Raw genomic sequence first — 17,476 nt, 5'->3', positions numbered from 1 at the left:
TTCAAGGACAGTCAGGCTGCGAAGTCCACTTCTAGAACGACCCGGGATTGCAGATAATTTCTTAGTGATATTGCACAACCGTTCGAAATTAATCTGATTTGTGTTCCGGATTCCGGATGCAGGGAAACTGAGGGCGGATGACCTGTGGGGCATGAAACGACTCTTGGAGTTTTACCTGAAAAGGAGGACTTGGGAATGTCTCTGAGCACATACAAGTTGTTATAACGAAATGTAGCTGTGGAATAAGCCAACAGCGGGTGACGTACGTGACCAACAAACCTGCGCCGCACGCCAAATCTAATACCTCTCCCTCGGCAAGACAACTTGATTATAAAAAATATAACTAGGCACTATCCGATATGAGCTGACGAATATGACTCGATGATGGGGTGGTCCGCTCACCATTTAAACTGATTTGTAAGGGGCTCGGGCTGTTTCAGGTGAGGGTTAGGATATGGTGATCCAGTGGTATCACAACGGGCCTACTTGGTCTAAGTGTATTCTCGCGTAGCCGCGTTAACCCAGACCTAACTTAGCGCTAATAGTTTTAGATTCCCTTAGTCTCTACTAGTTACTTTACATTAATAATATTATAATATGTAATTACAACAACGTTATACAATGTAAATGTAAATAATTTATTCAAATATAATAGTTTCTGAAAACAGTTAATTTCTTTTAAAAATTCAAACATATTGTCGTAACTTATTTCGCCTTCACTTTTCAAACTTGAATATTGTATCTTTTATATTTGGCTCTGTCACTTGAAATTTTGTGACAATGATTCACATTCACAAACAGGAGGAGAAATTTTTTCATAAAAAAAATTTGTGTATAATTTTGGAAATTCCGATTCTTAGAATCTACACGCAATTAAAAGAGGTCTTTTAGAAGGAAAATAGTGACATGAAACTAAACATAATGAACAACGATTTACTGACTATAAATATTAATAAATTTTGGCCAAACCAATGGTTTGTAATGTAGCGCTAAAAGTGTGATACGCGGACGGGTCCAAAATTGGGTTGGGTGTGGGTTCAGACGTATAAGGGGTCCGCCAGGAAAAGCGTATATATGTGAGTCTGGATTTGTATTGCACAGTGTTTCAGTGCAAAATAAATGCAACAGAGATCTGTAAAAACTGTACCATTTATGTGTTCTTAGAGACTAGGGCGGCATTGTTGGCGCTTCATTCGGCCCAGACTACATACAGGCTGGTCTGCAGCTGCCTTGCTGCACTTATGGAATTGGCATCGGTAAACAGAGCAACGCTTATTTGGGTGCCTGACCACAGTGAACATGCAGGCCGTGAAAATACGCGGAGGGTATCTGGAGTTGATTTTGTTTAGCCGCTGCCTTTCTGTGGTCTACCTTTTTCCATCGTGGGGGCTAGACACGTCTGCCTGCCGTGGGGAAATGAGGTTTTCACTGGCGGGACAAGAAAGGGTGCCGTGAGGGGAAGATGTTTCTTCCGACATATTCAGGGAAGTTCACCGCGGTGCTCTTGGGTGAACTTCCCAAAGATGGTGGAAAGAAAAATCTATGATCAGGAGCCGGGTACACGCTATTTTGAATTTTTTCACGGACCATTGCCCAATAAGGTATCACCTACATCAGCTGGGGAAATCAACTGCCCAGTGCAGATTTTTCGGTAACAGTGATGAAGCTGCCGTGTACATCCCTTGCGACTGCCTGGTATTGGCTGTCCGGTTGAACAATTAATTTGGGCAGGGTTTCCTAAGCTTTCGGGAACTGCCGTCCAACTGCCTTAGGGATGTCTCTGGTTTCATACTTGGAGCGGAGTTATTGTAGGTGGAAGGCGGAAGGGGTCTGCAATAAATCGCGAATGGCAGCGGTGGCCCAGAGTATACTTCTGCCCCACTCGATTCCCTTAGAAATCTAGTGCCTTTAAAAACAATCTATGTAGCTACCCCATTATTTAAATTACTTCCATTCATATACGAATACATTTCTAAAATTGCCCACATTTATGATGGACAACATATGCAATCTTTGAAATAAAGCAAAAAGGATTTAAATACGCGTAAATATAATGCTCTAATTTAACCATGAGTAATATAATGATTCAGATTAATTGTGTGAGTTAAAAAAAATAATTATATTTTTTAGTAGCGTGGTTTTTACCGTTAGGTTCCTGTATTTACAGAAATTCGAAAAGCTCGCATCAAAAATTTTACCCTTTTTGATACCCTAAACAATGATATAAAATATTGCACTCTTAACTGAGGCACCCTATATATATGTATACATATTCATATAAATATTAAAAAAAAAGGACACATGTGTGATGTCAGCCATTTACAAATATAGAATTGATCGTTCACAAGCAAATAAATGAAGCCGAACTGCAACATATTCTTTAGGTCATGCATTGAAAAATATAATTCGAGAACGGTAATTTTTCAAAAAGAAAAGAGCTAAGCTTCTAGAAAAGCTTTCCCATTTTAATAAATTCTTAACACAAAACTTTAATGTTTTGTTAATTGAGTTGATTGCAAGACGTGAAACTAAAAACAAAGCTTCTCGCTCTATGTTAAAAAACAAATAGAATAAAATATTTATTAGTTAAGTTAGTTAAGTTAACAAAGACAATAAAAAAATTTTTTTCTTTGCATCAAAACTTCAGATTGCAAATAAAGGTTAAACTTAAATTTTTTAGTTTTTATTCAGAATTTTTAAAGGTTCAACTACAAATTGTTTTGTCACATTTTTAAAGTCACATTTGTTTTAAATGTGATGTTTTAAAATGTGACAAAACAATTTGTAGTTGAACAATTTGTAGTTGACGTTTTAAAATCGCTGTGAGTGCCATTTCAAAATTTAAAAAAAAAAAATTCTTCAAAAAATATTGGGTTGAAACATAATAAACTTATCACAGCACCTCATCACCTTAACTGCGCTGGTGTTAGTGAATATATTAATATGTAACAACATATAATCAAGATGTCGTCGATAATGCAGTTTCGTAGTAAGTCATGTAAGCAATATTCCTCTCAAGCTAATGTAATATATATTGGTGAAAAGGTTTCAATCCATAATGAAAATGTTCCTGACTTTGTGGATTTACCTGATATTAATCTGAAAAATTGTACTCTATAAAGCTTGGCTGTATATCTGTTAACTTTGGGCGATAAAGTACTTCAAGCTCATGATTATCAAAAATTCTTTTTTCTGCAGAAATTAATGTTTTCATGAACAACATCAAGAAATAAGAAAAAAATAAGTTAGAAAAAAAAATAATAGATTGATGGAAAATTAGAAAATAGATTAAATCTCTTGGAATCAGCATTGGATAAATCGCAGCAATTAAATAATCGAAACAATGTGGTGATAGCTGGCTTGCCTTATAATCTGAAGAATCATGTGGATTAAATATAAGCAAAAAACTTACTGCAAGTTTTAAAGAGGAAGAAATTTTGAGTGTTACTTCAATGGAAAATGGTTTTCATGACAACAAAATGCACTATATCTGCTTAAACTTAGTTATAAATAAAGTTGGGTCAAACTAATGGTTTGTATTGTAGCACTTTTCCCTTGAACAAGTTAAAATACTGCTTTAAAATACAGTCCACCAGTACCTACCACACCATTAAAATTATTTTCATTCATATACGGAACTATTTCTAGGATTGCATATATGTAGGATGAACGATTTATGCAGTCTTTGAAATAAATCAAAAATTAATAAAATGTGGGTTTAATATAATGCTCCATTGTAAGGGTTAATTGCGTGAGTTAAGAAAAATAATTATACTTTTTAATGTCATAGAACTTACCGTTAGCTTTTTGCGTTTATAGAAATTTGAAAAAGCTTCCGGTTTCGAAAATATAATGCGTCAAAAACTCAAATTTTACAAATTTCAAGAGGAGATAACTTGAGAGGGGGTAAAGATGGAAAAAAATTTTCTTCTAACGAAAAAATGCATTCATTAGTGTCTAAAAGCCCTTCAGACTTCTAGAGGCTGGGGTCTAGAAAATAAACGACATCAAAAATTTGGAAAAAACGGACTTTAGATAACGGTAAATTTAAAAGGCCATTTTGTTTTTCTAAAGTTAACCTATAGTATACCACGCTAGGGGAAGCAAGCTACTGCCTTTCTGCGTTTGCAAAATTTGAAAAATGCTTATGGTTTCATTGCAACAATTAGTTAAAAAATGCCATTTTTAGGGTTTAGGGGGGTATTACTTCTAGAGGGGGAGATAGATAAAAATTTCGTTCTACGAAAATATTTTCAAGGATGTAAAAGTTTTGTAAACAGACACACAGACGGACAGAGTGAAACTAATAAGCACTTTTTTTCAAAAAATTTTTGGAAAAGTGCTAAAAAGTTAAAGATGATTTACTAAGTAAAAAGCGCAAACGTAAACATATTTTAATTTATTTTATAATTTTAATTTATGTTTTTTCTTTCGATTCACTTTTGTTCCGTTATACTTAAAATTTCTAATTTTGCTGCACCAGCAGTTATGTATTTATTGTTTGTAGGTTAAATATTAGTAATGCTTTCTTTTTCTTGTTTCCTGTATTAAGTATAGGCAAATTTTTTTTGTATTTTGTATATAATAGAATTTTTTGTAAATTAATATAAATCTTGTAAGCACCTTTTTTGGTGTAAATAAATAATAAAACAAGTAAAAACGTTTTAGTCGGTATGAACCGATTGAATTATACCCTGCACGTTTCATTGTTGTATAGCAATTACTCAAACCTGTGAAACCATTCTATAGAAACTTCGCGGATATGTCTGATCTATAACTGAACACACAACTACCAAGTTTCGTGAATTTGACTTTATTATTTTTCCAAATATTTAAAATTAGCTTTTGGAGTTGTATGGCAGGTACCTGAACCTGCCAAGCAATTCCACTAAAACTTCGCTAATATATCTGATCTATAATTGGACACACAACTGCCAAGTTTCATGGATCTAACTTTATTACTTTTCCAAATACTTAAAATAAGCTTTTGGACTTGTATGGGAGCCACTCGAACCTGTCAAGCAATTCCACAAAAACTTCAGAAATATCTTTGACCTATAACTGGACACACAACTGCCAAGTTTAATGAATCTGTCTTTATTATTTTTCCAAATATTTAAAATTAGCTTTTGGAGTTGTATGGCAGCTACCCGAACCTGCCAAGCAATTCCACTAAAACTTCGCAAATATATCTGATATATAATTGGACTAACAACTACCAAGTTTCATGAATTTGACTTTATTATTTTTCCAAATATTTAAAATTAGCTTTGGGAGTTGTATGGCAGGTACCCGAACCTGTCAAGCAATTCCACTAAAACTTCAGAAATATCTTTGTCCTATAATTGGACACACGACTGCCAAGTTTCATGAATCTGACTTTATTATTTTGCCGAATATAAAAAATTTGCTTTTGGAGTTGTATGGCAGCCACCCGAACCGGTGCAGCTATCTCATTAAAATTTTTAGAGCATGTGTAGAATATAATTGGACACATGTGTACAAAATTTTATATTTGTACCTTTATTAGTTTTTGAAATGATTAAAATAAACTCTTTGAGTTGTACGGCAGCTACCCGAACCCGTTGTCCGAATTGGTCCAATAACAATAGGGTTCGTCCTTGGCACAAAAGAAGCAACTTGTGAAAGTTTGGTGTCGATTGCATTATTCGTTTTTGAGTTATCGTGCGATCGGACGGACGGACGGACGGACGGACATGTCTAAATCAACGCAGAATTTTACGCTGAGCAAGAATATATATATATGTCCATACCGCAGATGACTCCTTCAAGTAGTTACAAACTCCATACCAAAGTTAATATACCCTTCACGAAGTGCAGGGTATAAAAATAAAAAATTTTCACAGAGGAACTGAATCTGGATGGTAGCAACAATCGAGAAGTGTTTTTTCGCCATGACTTTACCACCCTACAAGCAAAATTGTTCTATGAAGCAAAACAAATCAAGAATTCTAGATTTTACAAATAAACTTGATGAAATTACTCAGAAACTTCGGCGTTATTATTTTTGGCGATTTCAGTAAAGATTTATTGAAGCCCTGTTGTGTCGAAGTCGATTATTATGTGGATACTTTGTTGAACAATGGTTACTTTATTAACAACGAATTGTCTGCTGACAATGTCCATATGATTTCTGATCAAGGAGAAATAGCAGATACTTTTCATGAAGTTTTCATAAATGTGACAGAAAAAAATTGATACTCTTTTTGAACCCATGGACCATAACTTCCTGCATAATTTTGCGCCTAATATTTATTATACTTTTCACTTAAATCAAACTAATTTGAGCAAAGTTAATAATATTATTCTTTCTTTCAATTCGGCAGCAGCGAATTGGTTTGATGGAGGGTCAGCGAAGTTTTAAGGAGATTTTGTTTGACGTTGGGTCGAATTTTGGTAAAATTAATCAATATTTCATTTGAGACTTTTCCTGAGTCACTAAAAAAGGCTATAGTGACATCAATTTTTTAGCGGGGTTGCAAAAATTTGTGCTCCAATTACAGACTTATCTCAGTTTCTATTGTGTTTTCCAGAATTTTTGAAATCATTATAAAAACACGAGTAACCTATTTCTTGAAAAAACACGAATGCTGGTCTTATGTGGCATTTGTTTTTTTGGACCTCAAAAAATTATTAAAAAAGTGCTTATTAGTTTCACTCTGTCCGTCCGTCCGTCCGTGGTCATGTTTACGAAACTTCTACGCCTTTGAAGATAGAAAGTTTAAATTTAATATGTACATAGTCTTTACTAGAAACTTATTTCCGTGAAAGAAAATTTTTACCTATCTGCCGCCCCCTAGAAGTTATACCCCCCAAAACCCTGAAAATGCTATTTTTTAGCTATTTATTGCAGTGAAACTATAAGCATTTTTCGAATTTTGCAAGCGCAGAAAGGCAGTGGCTTGCTTCCTTTTCCATCCAGATGGACCGTTTTTTTCCATCTCCACCCCCCTCAAGTTATCGCGTCTTGAAATTTGTAAAATTTGAATTTTTGACACCTTATATTTCCGAAACCCCAAGCTTTTTCAAATTTTTATGAACGCAAAAAGCTAACAGTAAATTGACCAAAGAAATCATTGGTTTGGTTTTTATGTCATAATCATGTTCTCTATATAATTTTTTTTTGAGAATTAAGTATTGAGCCCGAGGTCATTCAATCAAAGAGCTGGAACTACAGATAAAAAAACTCAATAAATATTCGAAACTGTTTCTTTCAAACAAATTTTAATTTTACGCTAATTTTAACCCAAAAGATTAATTTCTTTGATTATGACAAATATTGAAGGCAACCGAAAAAAGAATTGAAATGAATTTACTTCCCCGCTTTAATTTTCGCTGGTTCAGCAATGTCGTATTTGAGGTTCCCATGGGTAATCCTACTATTTAGAGAAATTGTTATGCTTCCCCACAAAAGAATTCCAAAGTTGGAAATATTGTATTGCAAAATTGGAAAAGTTGTACGCACAAAATTGAATAATTTTTTTTTTCAAAAGCTTTAAATTATATTAATTGACAATTATAGAGACGTATGTTTGAACTCACCTGTACACAAAAGGTCCAACCTCCTCAACTTTTGGTTTTTCGCCGAACAAAAATCCATCCGGATTAGTAACGTTAAAAAGGTATACTCTTGTTAATCGAATTACACCCGGTCTTTGCCAGTATCGAAAACTTAGTGTATTGTTCCAAAGTCTTAAATTCTACAAATAATTATACAGAAAAATCAAGTATTACTTAATTACACTAATATTTTATAGCTCAAAGCTTACTTTTAATATAAAATAATCCAGCCAGGGTATTGAGGATAAAATTATTCCTAATATTAACGTAATTGTCCCTATTACTATCACAGCAAGTCTAGCTGAAATTAAAAAATTTAGTTCACCATTTTTTATCTTACAACTTAACAAATAAAGGAAAAAATTTTTTAAACATACTAAAAATAGAACAAATTCCCCAATAATAAACATAAAAATTTGTGCAATTATTACTGTTATACCGAAAAGTTGTTGTTGTTGAAAATAATTTCTCTGGTAATCTGATTTAACGTTTCAGATGCTATGTTTATTGTAAGCATGCATTTCATTTGGGTACCTCATTCACTAATGATTTTTCAACTTGTTCTTGTTTAAAAAAAAACGTATTGGTGTTTGAAATACATATACGTCGATACATTTTATTTGTTATACATCGTTCAGATATTTCATAGTTGTATATGATAACCATTACTGTGTGTAATGATGACAGTTGTTATAATTATGTAATCAAAAATAGTAATACCCCCATGCAATTAATCGCAAAGCTATTGATTTTCATCACAATATATATCGTCAAAATGATAATCTGAGTTTAAAACTTTGTCTTTGAAATATTTAGAAATAGCACTGGTTGCTAAATGGCAATTACTTGAACCTGTCAAACCGCTTAATAGAAACTTCAGCGATATTATGTCCGACCTGTAATTGGACACACGACAGTCAAGTTTCGTTAATCTAGCTTTAATATTTTTTGAAATATTTAATATTAACTTTCGGAGTTCTATGGCAGTTACACGAACCTGTCAAGCAATTCTATCAGAACTTCAGAAATGTATCTGATCTGAAATTGGACACACCACTGCCGAGGTTCATTAATATAGCCTTAATATTTTTCCAAATATTTAAAATTAACTTTCGGAGTTGTATGACAGCTACCCGAACCAGTGCAGCGATTCTATTAAAATATTTAGAACATATGTGAAGTATAATTGGGCACATGCTTGCAAAATTTGATATTAATATCTCTATTACTTTTTGAAATATTTAAAAAAATCTCTTTGAGTTAAAAAATAAAAAAAAAAAATTTGTGAAAGTTTAGTGCTGATTGCGTTATTCGTGTTTGAGTTATCGTGCGATCGGACGGATGGACGGACCGGCGAACATGTCTAAATCGACGCAGAATTTTACGCTGAGCAAGAATATACATATATATATATATTAACGAGCATACATATATATATATACCATAACGAACATATATGTAACAAACTCCATACCAAAGTGAATATACCCTTCACGATGTGCAGAGTATAAAAACGTTTTTTCATTATAAAAGCCAAACCGGAGGGTTTAAAAAAAGTTGTATTTTTCCTTGGCACAATCTCTAAAATTTATGAAAAAAAACTTTTAATTTAATAAAATTCTTACTAACCAGTTGCTCTTTCTTTATTGAGTCACAAAATTATAACATATTATATATATAATATTACTATTTTTAAGGAAAATCTAGAAATTAATTTTTAAAAATATTGTGTCTAGGCTATTAAACTTTTCTATTATTGGGCAAATTATTAATAACACGTTAATAAAAATATTGATTCACTCATTTCTGTTTACTCAGTTTTATTTAATTTAATCATTGGTGCAGCCAATAAATATGATAAATGAAAGATGTGTGATCAGAACACCTCCTTGCAGCAATGTTTTACGTAATTAATTAAATAAAACTCAATTTTTAACCAGAACAACATTTCCGAATAAATTAGTTGTATTCAAAATCTCTATGTATCTCTAATTAAAACAAACAAAAATAATACAAACTATAATTAATAGCACAGCACGAAAATTTAATAAAATATAAAGATAAACTTTAGTAAAGCCTAAAAAATTATGAAAGGCAAAGATAGGCGAACCCAAGCTGTCGTCAGACCTACCTATAGTGGGTGACAATATTTTAGGCTAAATTGAATATTCCTTACTTCCTGACTTACTTGGTGAACACTCATATCCTTATGAAAGTCACTATTGCGCAAGAGCATAATTACGAACGATCTTGTTCTGAAAAGTTTGTATTTGTTTGATGTGTGGTTGTTTGGCAAAATTCCATGCAAGCCATACGCACTATTATAGGCATTATTATTTAGTCATATGTTAACACCTTATTGTTTGTTGCCAATCTAGGCCTACGACCTAGTAGTCAATAGTTTTCTCTATATTTTTTTTCTAATTCTATTCTTTTTTTCTTCCTTTAATGTTTTTTCCATCTAACATCCAAAATCATACCTAAATATTCTGCTAATTTCCCCAAGCATGGAGTACTCCTCTTCCGGTGTTATGAGATACATATGATTCAAGTATCTCTAAGAAATGCATTGGTATCAGTTTCTTAAGTTCAAAAATTTACACCGTCATGCCAAACCGTGCTGGGATACGTCTAGATATATTGTCGAACTTATTTGACTTTCTTTTAACGACTTTTCCACAAAATTTGTTATTCTGTGTACTTAATCAATTGTTGCGTGCCTTGTTCTAAAACCAAACCAATTTCTTATTTTGCATTATCCAAGTTAACAACAACTTTTCAAATGGTTTTGATATTATTTGAAGCTGAGAAATCAGTCTATCTAACTTTGCCTTATTCAATTTTTCCCGGTTTTTATATTACAATAACTTCGCTACTTTCCAGGCACTGGCATCATACCTCGGGTTCATTGCCACATTTATCACTCTTCAAAAATATCGACTTAAGCGACTTTATTACATGGCATATTTTCTTCTGTGTGAGCAATAGTGCTCTCATCCATTACAAAACAAACACTATAGCTCCGTTCATTTGGTTCAAAAATTCCTCCCAAATGATCAGCAAATAGTTGAACTTTATTCCTATTGTTTGCTGTCTGTGATCCATCTGCCTTTTTCAGTGAGGGGATTCGCTTTATCGTCTTCTTGGTACTCTTCGTTGCTTTCCACAGCGAATAATTCGCTTTTTTTGTAGTCGATAAGCTTTTAACATAATTCTCATATGATATTGATTTAAAATTTCTATATTCTTTAGTTTAGAGTGTTTGAAAAAGTCTATTCACAAAAGTTTTATCTTCTGGGTGACGCAACCTTTGCCATTTGTGTATAGTCCTTTTTATTTGTATCAGTTAAAGCCATAGGAGAATTACTGAATACATGTGTAATTTCAGATAATCTTGTATTTTTCCAATCGAATTTCCAAGCAATTTAATAAAACCCTCCACTTCAAAATCTAAATGATCTCTAGTCTACAGTTCACCATTTGGATTTATATTTTTAATAACCTCATGTTTGAAGCCTACCCAATTTCTGATTTGTTGACTAAAGTGGCCTGATCCCGTTGGTTAGCTATTTTCTCACTGACCGTTATTATGATCGGAAAGAGTGATCACCAGAGTGATCGGAAATCATTGACATCATCTTCCAAACTAAAAAAATTTACTGAAATTCTTTTAAATATAAAGAAGTCAATAAGAGCCGGGGCTTAGCATGAGTAAAATAACAAGACTGTAGAATGATAAAACTCCAATTCACATGTTTGGCATTAATGTCACCTCCCAGTAAGAATCTATTACCCACCGCGCATAAGAGATCCTTAAAAATATCCTCTTTTGCGTTACATGTTGATGGACAATTAAAATAGAACTACCTTCTCTTGAATGGTTACCAGGATGAGTTGCCCTATAGCATCTATAACCCAGCGCACTCTAATCCTTCCCTAAGTCTGTTTCTAACAACAAACTTATATCCATATTTATAGCTCTAAGAAAAACCTCCATTCAGTTTTTACTGACATTTTTCTCAAGGGTTGCTAGATATACTTTAGTGTATCTATTCTCCATGATAGTTAATCTCCATAAGATTGCAACAATTCTTCGCAGCATGTCTTGCATCTGCTACTGTCAATAGCAGATGCAGGACATGACGTAGAACGTTTGCATTATGCTCTCTTTCCTTTAGTTTTTTGCCTTCTTAGGTTTTTTATCTATATAATCTTTTACAATTTTTGAAACTACTCCTAATTGTGTAAAACCATTTTTATACACTGCACTTCGTGAAGGGTATATTAACTTTGGTATGGAGTTTGTAAGTACTTGAAGGAATCATCTGCGGTATGGACATATATATATATATTCTTGCTCAGCGTAAAATTCTGCGTTGATTTAGACATGTCCGTCCGTCCGTCCGTCCGTCCGATCGCACGATAACTCAAAAACGAATAATGCAATCGACACCAAACTTTCACAAGTTTTTTCTTTTGTGCCGAGGACGAACCCTATTGTCACTGGACTAATTCGGACAACGGGTTCGGGTAGCTGCCATACAACTCAAAGAGTTTATTTTAAATATTTCAAAAACCAATAAAGCTATAAATATAAAATTTTGTATACGTTTGCCCAATTATATTCTACACAAGTTCTAATAATTATAATGGGATAGCTGAACCGGTTCGGGTTGCTGCTTATATTTGCAAAAATAATAAAGTCAGATTCATGAAACTTGGCAATTGTGTGTCGAGTAGGCCAGATATATATTACCGAAGTTTTGGTGAAATTGCTTGACAGGTTCGAATAGCTCCCATACAAGTCTAAAAGCTTATTCTTAATACTTTTAAAAATAATAAAGTCAGATCCATGAAACTTGGCAGTTGTGTGTCCGATTATAGATCAGATATATTTCTGAAGTTTTGGTGGGATTGCTTGACAGGTTCGAGTAGCTCCCATACAAATCTAAAAGCTTATTTTTAATATTTGGGAAAATAATAAAGTCAGATTCATGAAACTTGGCAGTTGTGTGTCTGATCATAGATCTGATATATTTGTGAAGTTTTAGTGGAATTGCTTGACAGGTTCGGGTACGTGCCATAGAACTCTAAAAGTTAATTTTAAATATTGGGAAAAATTATAAAGTCAGATTCATGAAATTTGCAGCCGATTATAAATTTGCAGTCCAATTATAGGTCAGACATATCTGTGAAGTTTCTATAGACTGATTTCACAGGTTCGAGTGATTGCTATACAATAACGAAAGGTGCAGGGTGTAATTCAATCGGTTTATACCGGCTGAAACGTTTTTACTTGTTCTTACATTTTTTGATGTAAGAGCATTAATCGGTTTTGGGGTTCTTCCTTCATTAGCCAATGTTTAGGCCATTTTTTTTACCAGAGGTGGTTTATGGTTTTCAAGTTGAGCATTTTTTCTCGGTTGAGATTTCTGCCGCTGGTTGCATTTCTGGTGAACCTTATTTTTTCTCTTCTTTGAGTTTCTTTTAGTTTTTAATAATCTAATCAGTTTCTCTAGCCAACCCTACCTCATCTGTTTCGTACACGGCCACACCTATTTTGTATTTGTCGGTGCTATTTGAAGCAGTATTCTGCTGTCCCAATTATCTTAAATTTTCTCTTTTTAGAATGCAGATCTCTTCTTTCAGGTTCTCACAGTGGTTTTCCAAATTGCTTTACGCGCCTGGTTTTTTTTTAGATTTAAGTGAAGTTGTACCACGATCATGGTTTCTGTAGGCATATCTACTCCGCAACCCACCGGAGATAACTTTAATAAAGTAAATTTTTTAATAATTTCTAATTATTAAATGTTTACTTTATTAAAGTTATCTTTTCTTTATTAAAGTGATAACATTTTTTAATAAACTAAACTTCTTTAAAATTTTAAAACTTTAAATGCCAATAATTTTAGTCCTGCCTTCTAGCCGAATAAAAATGTATATTCGTTTGATGATTTAATACAGCTATATGAAGCGGGAAAATTATATACAAAAAACTTATTCGATATTTGGAAAAATTAAGTAGCACATCTAAACTAAAATAAACTAAAATAAATGAAAAGTTAAAAAACCCTAATTTACCCAAGTTTTTAAAGGTTGCCAATTCAAAATGCTTTACAAATCTAAACTTCACGTCAATTTTAAATCCTTTTTAGGATTTGAAAAACTATTTATTTGATGCTTACCATCAGCAAAAAAAATATTAGCATTATTGTAAATTTACGCAGAATTCTGTAAAGCCATATTTATGAGATGTTGCAATTTTGTTTAAAAAATTTGATACCACTTTCTGCATGTAATAACGTTTTGTGACTGTGTATTTTTAATCAATCTGTGTAACTATTTCAGATTTCTATCATATTTTCTTCAACTCAAGGTTCTCTACAGCTCGGTCCATACGTCATATGGAGTGCGCTTGAAGTTTAAGTTTAATATTTATAAATTAATTATAGTTAGGTTTATTTCTTTCTTTTTATAACAATTATTTAAAAAGCAAATAAAGTACAAATAAAATTATTGTTATTTCCATTTTCGTTTTAACTTAAGCTACTCAAAACAGTATATTCAATTTTGCAATAATGGCTCAGATCGACTATTTCAGAAAGGTATAAGTGATTTTTCAAAAATTCATAGGGTAAAACTGTAATATGATACTAAATTAATTAGTATCCCAAGTTACAATTTTTATCTCATAAGGCTTTTGTAGAGCTATATTAAAAATTCCTTAAGAATATATATTTTTTTTTTCCTTTGTTCATTCCTAGGAGGACCATAGGGCTAGTGCATGCACTAGTTTCATAGCGTCATATAGTTTTTAACTAGGTAGGTGACTAGCCTGTCGTAGTTTTTTCTTTATATTAAGTATTTAAGTTTATTAATATTTACTGTATATTTTTCTTAGTATATATGTTAATAGTGTATTTTAATATCAAATATTATAAATATATGAAAATTACTTGTATAATATATATAAGTATTGTATATTAAGTTATAAATATTGAACGTAGTTTTTATAGTGACCTGACCGGGCTTTGAAACAAAGATCCTTCGGTTAAAGGACCAGTGCCATAGCCATTGCACTAATGGTCAAGTCCCTTTAAGAATAATGTTAGTCTTATAGAACACTAAAAGACCCTAATGAGATCTTTATAAGAACAAAAGAGCGCAATCACTAGAGTTATTAATTCTTGTAATGAGAGTTAAGCTCCCATTAAAAGAGTTTTTAAAGCATACAAGCCATTTATAATAGTGTTACTAGAAAGAGAAAGCAATACATTATAGAATAAATATATCGGTCTTACTTATATATCGGAATAAAACAAAATATACGTATGTTTACGTACATATGTATTCAATAAATATTTGTAATCAAAAACTTAATATCATAAAATTATAAATATGTATGTGAAATTAAAATAATTTTTTTGCCATGATTATGAATCAAAAGTTCCTGGCATTAAAATTTTGTTGACAAAAGTTGATATTGCACTTCGAAAAAAAGCAACGCCAACTAAAAATAATCAAAACTTAAAAAATGTTTATACATATTTTATAACCCTATGATATCTTATTTCTTTTTCTTACATAAAATTTAAAATTTAAGAATTGTTAAACAAAAAATGAATATACTAATGTGCACAAATTCCAACTAAAACTTTGTTACATTCAAATAAAACTATAGTTTCGCATTCCATTAACTTTAATTTAATAATTTCTGTACAATAAATATTTTTCGGAATTATTTCCAAGAAAAAAATTCTCAGTCTCATTAGGGTTAAAATTTAGATAAGGAAAAACGACAATACTAAAATGGCCGTGCCTAAAAACTAGACCTATAAAGGAATTCTTTTGAGAACAACATTCTATAAGAGTTGATATCTTATAAACAATACTTGAGAATTAAAATTTTTTATGGCTTGCTGAAAATAGTTCTGCTATGAGAGTAGCAGAATTTTTAACACTACAAGTGCTAAGTCTTTGTTATAAGAACCTTAGGATAGTTGCATGAAAACAGGAAAAAGAAAAAAAATATGAGAGTATGGAGTGTGGTATGAGAATTTTTTGAGAGTTTTAGTAGAGATATATAGTATTTTATGTCACCATACCAAAATTTATTTGAACACCATATTCCTCTTCTTCTTTGAACACTATATTCCTCTTTCTCTTTTTTCTAGGCATGTCAAACTCATTTATCATCACGGGTCATTTTAGAGTTTCTGCACATTCTCAAAAACTCAAATTACTAAATTATACACAAATTTTGATTTTTATTATCAACATAAAAATACACACAAAATGTGCTTCCAAACATGATTAAAACTCGCTTAGCCTATAGTAAAATATTGCGAAACAGATTTATAGATAAATTATTGTAAAATTTTGTAATTTCCACTTCCCTAGCTTATTGTTTTTATATTGAATCGCGCAGCATTCCGATTTCAATTTCATATTTGCATCAACTGTTTCAATATCAACACAAAAAGGAAAAAAAATTAATTTTGACATATATTAAAATCTAAAAAGCTTTTAATATATTTTTATTATGATTAGAATATTCAGAAAATAATGAATTTAGTTAACTAGTGTTCTGTTTACAAAAAGACAATTAAGCTGATTCAAATATACGAGTATATTCCATTTTTAGACATGATTCGTTTTCCACTTCTCGAAACAAACTAACGTAAAAACTCAGTTCCGGCTACATTTACATACGGTTGTGTACTTTTCGCATATGAATAAGCTTGGTTTTTAAATTTGACAAACCTTCGCAGAACCTTTACTCTGGTTTCTACAAATTCTTACTTATAAATGAGTATTTGTAATAAAAATATAAAAATTAAATTTCATAATTTTCAAACATCGTTATGGCCGCGGGATCTGTAACTAAGGTTTGCATGCGGCTCGCAGAGCGCCTGTTTGACAGGCCTTTGACGAGATATATGCAACAGTCTTATAGTAAGGGTGTTCTTATGCCTAAAAATAGTTAGCATTCTTTACGTTTGAGTCTTTAAGTACTAATTTCTGCAATTACGAGAGTACCTGCAAAAAATCACAGTTCTCAATTGACAGTTATAATAAATAAAGCACAAAAAATTAAAGAGACTGCTTATCATACGAAAAAAATATGGAAAAAGGTTTTAGAATAAATGTAAAATTTAGCATGAGAAAGTTATACTAAGTCCCCAATACTCACTATTATTTATTTTCGTCCCTTGTGAAATAAGCATAGATATTGGTGTTGGCCTAATATTAACTCCATCTCTTTCGCCTCTTACATTACGTTTTACAGTTGGTCTGTTATTCCTTTTTTTTTTTTTTTTGCAATTAGTTTTACCTACACCAATACTTCCGTCACTACCACAATTTCTACTATTCACTCCAAAAAGGTGGTTTCTCGCAGTTTGACCATATCTCAGGTATTGTTTATGCAATCCCATTATATGTACCTGAAACGTTAAAGAATATAAAAAAATTCTAAGTTTTATTCCAAAATAAAATAAAATAAACATAAGTGAAATGTTAATATATTTCAAACACACAAACCTCTAACTTTTGTGCGACCTAATTTTACATAATTATATCGGAAGAGAAGTACACAGTATATCGGAAGATAACTTCAAAATTAACAGGCTTCTTATTTATATGTACATATAAATGAAATTTTCAGCATTTTCGTTTGTTTAATTGTACTTTAACATGTTCCATAATAAAGTAAGTATAAAGCAGTTTCCTTTAAAAGTTTTATTACTTTTTCATATTTTTCTTAAATAAAATATGTTTTTATATTATTGTGCATATATGTGGTAATTCACTAACACGTTAGGAGCCATGTACCATTGGATAAAGGGTCAAAAATGAACAAAATTTTTATTGCAAGCATAGTGTTAAATCGCAA

General features: G+C 31.8%; 1 protein-coding gene across 3 annotated transcripts in view; it reads right to left on the bottom strand.

The window, feature by feature from the left end:
- Window positions 1-17,018, bottom strand: part of LOC129616338 (lysosome membrane protein 2) — a 79,006-nt gene extending 61,988 nt beyond the window's left edge. For all 3 annotated transcript variants that reach the window (XM_055531954.1, XM_055531956.1, XM_055531955.1), the window contains exons 1-3: window positions 16,775-17,018; window positions 7,791-7,882; window positions 7,564-7,721 (exon numbers count right to left, since the gene is read on the bottom strand). In XM_055531954.1, the coding sequence (XP_055387929.1) occupies window positions 7,564-7,721; window positions 7,791-7,882; window positions 16,775-17,018 (494 nt within the window). The remainder of the gene's footprint in view (window positions 1-7,563; window positions 7,722-7,790; window positions 7,883-16,774) is intronic.
- Window positions 17,019-17,476: the final 458 nt, after the last annotated feature.

This window comes from Condylostylus longicornis, unplaced genomic scaffold (assembly GCF_029603195.1).
Source record: "Condylostylus longicornis isolate FDR11 unplaced genomic scaffold, ASM2960319v2 ptg000184l, whole genome shotgun sequence".
Classification (NCBI taxonomy): domain Eukaryota; kingdom Metazoa; phylum Arthropoda; class Insecta; order Diptera; family Dolichopodidae; genus Condylostylus; species Condylostylus longicornis.
This window is presented reverse-complemented; position numbering and strand designations above follow the sequence as displayed.